The 6038-nt window shown below is 39.5% G+C and overlaps 1 protein-coding gene across 1 annotated transcript; it reads right to left on the bottom strand.

Annotated features, from left to right (window-relative positions):
- Positions 1 to 1229: 1229 nt before the first annotated feature.
- Positions 1230 to 4229, bottom strand: LOC103518718 (TNF receptor-associated factor 6-like). The gene is made up of 3 exons (XM_008483799.3): positions 4038 to 4229; positions 2194 to 3501; positions 1230 to 1848 (listed from the first exon to the last, which is right to left on the bottom strand). Exons 2-3 carry the CDS (start codon positions 3450 to 3452, stop codon positions 1506 to 1508), a joined length of 1602 nt encoding a protein of 533 aa, XP_008482021.1. The 5' UTR covers positions 3453 to 3501; positions 4038 to 4229; the 3' UTR covers positions 1230 to 1505.
- Positions 4230 to 6038: the final 1809 nt, after the last annotated feature.

Below are 6038 nucleotides of genomic sequence, written 5' to 3'. Positions count from 1 at the left end.
ACACCCTATTACATTATAGACACTAGAAGAATAACAAAATAACGTGAGGCGGAAAAACTTCGAGACCCAGGTCTCTCAGGCGGTATTACAGACCTTGGTTTCGACCTTTTTCCGCCGTCAAGATTCAGTTTTAGATATAGTTATGTATATTCTGACCAGGGTTAGTGGAAATCAGACCCTAAATCTTTAATTTTGGGAAGATTTTGTCTTCATCTGCCTATACGAACGTAACAATTTTAACAAAAGATTTTACAAATGACATCACAGAAAACTTGAGCCTATGAAGTAGAGGGACAAAATACAACACAAAGTTTCAGTAAAATATAAATAAATACATTTAATAAATGCTCTAAATTTATTTTAAATGGGCGGTACAACGAACGAATGCATGAGCATTTTATGAAAAAATGGACGGAAAAATGAAAGATCGCGAGTTTATGAAAGAATCAACTTACTATCTAGGTACATCATGATGAATAAAATTAATTAAAACTACGTCATAAATAAATCTCTAATTACGAAACATTAACTTATAAAATTTGAGTAAAGCTTGAAACGAAGGCAAGATATGTTTCGATTGAGGCCCTGTTCCACGGAGCTCCTTTGCATCTCTAAAGCTGTATCCACAATTCCACACATTGTCGACGGCCGTCGATCAACGTTGACTGAAACCGTCCACACTGCCTCGACTATGTGTGGACACAGCTTTTTATCACTGGACACTCAACTATGGGTAGCGACACTCAACTATGGGCTAACCTGCCTCGGTAGCGTAGTGGTCAAGACGCTCGCCTGGTAAACAGGAGGGCGTGGGTTCGATCCCAGCCGAGGCATGGAATTTTATCCTCATTTATTTGAGATTTTGACCACATAATAATGGAGCTCTAAGGGTTAGGTGGTAGAAAACGCCTCCGGCGTTAACCTCGCCTAGTGGTTACCTTCCACTCGAGTCTATTATTATTACACGCAACGTGGATATGTGTAGGACTTAGGACAGTGTAGGCACTCTTGTATCTTGTACCCTGAAGTAACTGTAAAGAGGTTTTACTTTAAGTTGTATTGAATTCGTGAATTGAGGGGGAAATTTTTAGTTAAAAACGTTTTCGGTGCAATAAATAAAAAGATAAGTGACCACTATCAACTTTATCAAGTCGATCTAGTGGTTTAAATCTCAGCTAAGGCCAGCCACTCACTATCAGGTAAACCTGATCAGGTGTCAGTTCTACCTGCTCAGCTCCTAAAACATGTAACTCACTTTTCACCGAAATGAAACAAAGAACAGGATAAGACAAAAAGAGAACGAACCCTATTTGTTTAGAATAAAGTTTGCCCTCACGTCACGTAATGGTAGGGTAGTTGTCTTGAACGAAATTGCCTACAATATTATAGGAAAACTTTGAACTACATCGTTCTGACTCCCCATGAGCTCACGTACCGTGATAGTGTCCACCTTTTAACACCAGTGTCAACCCTACTTTACATTATTGTCCTGGCCATGAGAGTGCCTAATGGGTCATCTCCGTGACTTGAGTCTTAATAACAAACGTATCATCCTCCATCAGGAACCCACGTCCTGGATCCAGAACATCTGCCACTCTGATGAAATTATTAAACCCAAACGCTTTCTTATTCAGAAAGAAATTCACCGGACGCTTGAATGAATCGAAATTCTTGTCCGACTGGATTTCATCAGTGATGGAAAACTCCGAGGAGGTGTTGAGTGCTGTGAACCGGATTCGACCTACGAAGGGCCAGTCGAGAATATCGTCGTTTTCACCTTGAACTAGATGTATGAATAGAGACAGGTATTGAGCGTCTTCCCGTGATATGTTGACCCGTGTACAGAACCTGGGAGAAATAATATTCATTAATACTCGTACCTACAATACCTACATAGTGCTTGTTCTTATTCCATGGTAGGGTTTTTTTTTAAGTTTGACAGAGGAACTGTAACTGCCGAGGTCTTATCGTCCCTAAAGCGAGGAGAGAAGAAAGCCAGCCGTTCCGAGAACGAACCTTATCCATTCAGGATAAAATCCTACCTGGGCGGGAATCGAACCCACGACCTAGTGCTTAAAATTGTTTCAAGGCAGACGCGCTACCGTCCGAGCTAGGCTGGCCAACTAGGAGAAACCTAATGATTTGAAAAATGTTGAGAACTGAGAGGCAATGTTTCAGTTTTTTTTTCCTTACCTGTATCCAAAGCAGCTTGAATAAAAACAAGCACTGTAGAAATATCTATTGATCTCCTTCATCTCTTTGAGTTTAGCAGGAAAGTTGTACATCTTCCAGAAGTAAACTCCATTGCACAGCTTGAGAACGACATTATCTTCAATTTCTTCTGTTTGTTTCAAGTTCAATTCAAAATTGTTCACCTTGATTTTCTGTTCTAGCATGCTTTGTTCTAACAACACCATTCTTTCATACACGAGTTTCAACAGATGACTATTGTCCCCACAAGTTTTACAGGAACAATCGCCTTCACTGCTCTTATCATCACCAGCTTGGTTCTTGTTTGGATCCCACAGTTTACTTTCATGTTCCTTGTTCTTCATGAGATATGCTTCTATTTCTTTCTGGTTCTTTGTGAATGGAGAATGGGCAGTGTCTCCTTTGCTGGAATCTGATGAGCTAGTATTACTACTGTTGTTGCTTTGAGCACCATTGTTCACTTCATGTTCTACTTTGTCAGGTTTATTCACAGGTCTCTGTTTCTCATGACTGTCCGTTCCTCCTGTATGGTGATTTGTTTCTTTATGTTCCCCATTCATCATAGTAGAGTTTCTCCTGTAATTATCCACACTAGTATCCTGTCTACCATGACTTGGTGTGTTTGTACTCTGACTACCATCACTGCAATATTTATTAAACAGAAGTTCCAAATGGAATGAGGTTTTCAAATCATAATGTTTCTCAAGTAAAGCTTGGGATTTGAACACTTCACGACACCCCACTTGATAAAATTTACAGGGAAAGTTCTCATTTGAGCTGCCTTGCATATTTAAATGCTCAGGGAATACTGTCACTGTTAGTATTTTACTGTTTCTCTTATTTGTGGGAATGCCAGAGGTATTTCTGAAGGAACTGGTCGGAGAATCTGTAATGTCTTCAACACTGGGCTGTGAGTATTTCAAGTAGCAAGTGTTCACATGTGATTCATATTCTGGTATGCTCAACTGACTCGAGCATTGTTTGTATGGGCAGGTCAAATTGTTTTCCAAAATCTCTCGTCGGGTGTAATTATCTATAAAGATGTCATCTTTGGTAAGCACCTTTTCATCAATAGGACAGTAGTTCTTGCCTTTGACATCTATCCATGAATCAATGCATGCTGCACAGAACTTGTGTCCACATGAAGTTAGAATGGCATCTTTCAAATATTCCAGGCAAATTGAACACTCAAATCTTGGGTCAAGATTTAGTTTGTTATTAGCCACAGGTTGGTGCTCCATTGCAGAGCTATCATGTTTGTCTTGTGTTGCTTCTTCTAGATAATTTCTTCTGAAAACAAAACAGAAAACTTGTGTTAAAAAGTTGGTAAGTACCTAGATATTAAAACATCTTAATAAATAAGTAAGTAGGTGTATACTGTATAGTAATAGTTTGGATGGAGATCCCACTCTTACATACCTATTTGGTAGGTAAAATGAGGGCTGTATCCAGAATTTTGTCGAGGGGGGTGAGAGTCCAAATGTAGATTTACCAAGGGGGGGAGTCCAGCCTATAATAAAGGAGAAAATTGGACCTCTCTACATCTACATACGGCCCTGGGTAAAGCCCAGGTCACAGAATATTAGATGGCCCTTGTTATACCAAAATCCCAGGTAAAGTATAGAACCGATCAAGTTATCAAATATTAACATGTCTTGGCTTGACTGCATGATGCAATTCTGCATTCTGTGTCTATGCTATAGTTAGTATAGTTGATGGACCCTGACCAGACCTGAATGAAAATTGGGAATTTTCCTTTTTTTCTCTCAAAAATAAGAAGGTAGGTAACAGGTAACCTTATAGTCTTATAGGTAAGTTCTACTTACATTCTAATGGATGGACAAGAGTAGAGAGAAGGCTGAACTCTTCACAGGTACAGGAACAAAACTGGACTGAACATCTGAGTAAGTTGACGTGTGAAATTCTAGGGAATTACCTGTGGATGGGGGATTCCCAAGTTATGTCTCAGTCTGACGTAAAAGCTACAAAGTTCAGGAAACTTGGAACGAGAGGGTAAAGTTCTAGGAACTCAGGATCGATCAACTCTTTTGTTTTGTAAACAAACGTGACTCATTTTCTTCAGAGGTGAACAAGTTGTGGATAACGGTAGAGATTTGGAAAAGTGAAGCCATAAATCAGCCATTGCGAAACGAGTGGACTAGCGGCCATCTTGTTTTTCATTCATTATTTACGATCGGTGATCTCAAGGTCAAAAATACTACGGAATTTACTACATAGGATGGTACTGAAGGTCGTTGACCCGTGACCTCAGTTTATTTTGACTTGTGTTTTTCCCTCGCGATAGGGAGCATTTAGGCGGAAAATGCTGGATATTTATTTTAGGTAAGTTATCAAATTTGATGCCAAAAAGCAAATTATAAATGCGAAGTTATTTAGCTGATTTGGAACACAGCAAAGTTGGTGGCAAAGAACTTTGCCCATTGTTCATCTTATAGCTACCTACAAGATACTCAGGGTTTTGTTCCCAGCTTTACACTGAATTCAACACACACCCCATCTCTAAACTAAACTGAACACATAGGTACCCACAACATGACATGATAGTGATAACCCCCCAGCAGCCCATGACATACATTCATTAACACGTTGACTGCTACTGAACTCCATTTAAGTTTTCAGTTACAGACAACCTCGGGTACCTATCTTTGTAACTAAGAACCTATTCCTATGTGAAAAACTAATATGACCTCTTTGAAAATTGTTCAATCTTGTAACTGTGCATTTTACAAATAGAGCTTTAAGCATTGAGGAGTAGGTACCTACCCAGGTACCTAATTTCATCATTTTTGTTTTTCCATAGGTACCGATCAGAGCATTCAACGTGTCAAAGGTTATACAAAGTTTCAAAACCCCAACCTATAATCCAAGACATCTACACAAGCTTTTGTTTCTTTCTCCTCCCTCCCTCTCGCTCTTTGTTTGAAACTTAAAGTTTTCTTACAAAAGACCTCCCCCTCCCCATCTCTTCTGAATGCTGTTTTGTATCCTTTTGTGAATTTTGAGAGTTGATAATAGCTTCAATTGTTAGCCATATTCCTAAGTTATTTCCTTGTTATGATCACATTGTTCTGACTTCGTCTCGCCTTAAATTGCGATCCTTTGAGAAATTCCAGTGGGCTCTAATATGTTCCCCTCGATAGACCGATGCTAAGCAACGTTGAGTGTAGTGTGAACCAGGATGGGTGACCGTGACCGATTAGGTACCTTGTTAACGTTTTCATACTCAGAAGATTTATTTCCAGGTCTATATAAGCTATAGCTACTTGTATCAGTGATTTTGTTACCAATATAAAAATCCATGTATGTATAATGCTGGAGGTAGATACATGTGTACCAAACCTTCAATTATTGTCATAGGTATACATAGCTATCACCTTATCTGTCATTATTAGCGTTGATGGAACAAAATGGGTACTAAATGATGGGCTTTGGTACAAATTCGCAGCAAAAGTTGTGGTGCTAACTTCACGCACCTTGTATAAATGCCTAGCAAATAGGTATGTAGGTACAGGTACAATGGTACATAGTAATAGAGTTTGGCAGCGTACCTAGATGGTCAATTGGTCACCCATCCAGGCATCAACCACGCGCAACGCTGCTTCACTTCAGTGATTCACCGGGAGTGACTGGGAACTGAATTAACTGATGCATTTATCCCGGATGGTGACTGTTCCAAACACCAACCATGGTCAACGTTGCTTAACTTCAGCTATCATAGAGGAGTGACTCTTCCAGACACCAACCACGATGATCGTAGCTTAACTTCAGTGATCCATCAGAAAAAGGTGTTGATTTTGAACAAAATC

This window comes from Diaphorina citri, unplaced genomic scaffold (genome assembly GCF_000475195.1).
Source record: "Diaphorina citri unplaced genomic scaffold, Diaci psyllid genome assembly version 1.1 scaffold2331, whole genome shotgun sequence".
Taxonomy (NCBI): Eukaryota; Metazoa; Arthropoda; class Insecta; order Hemiptera; family Psyllidae; genus Diaphorina; species Diaphorina citri.
Note: the sequence above shows the minus strand (reverse complement) of the source record. Positions and strands in the feature narration are given on the sequence as shown.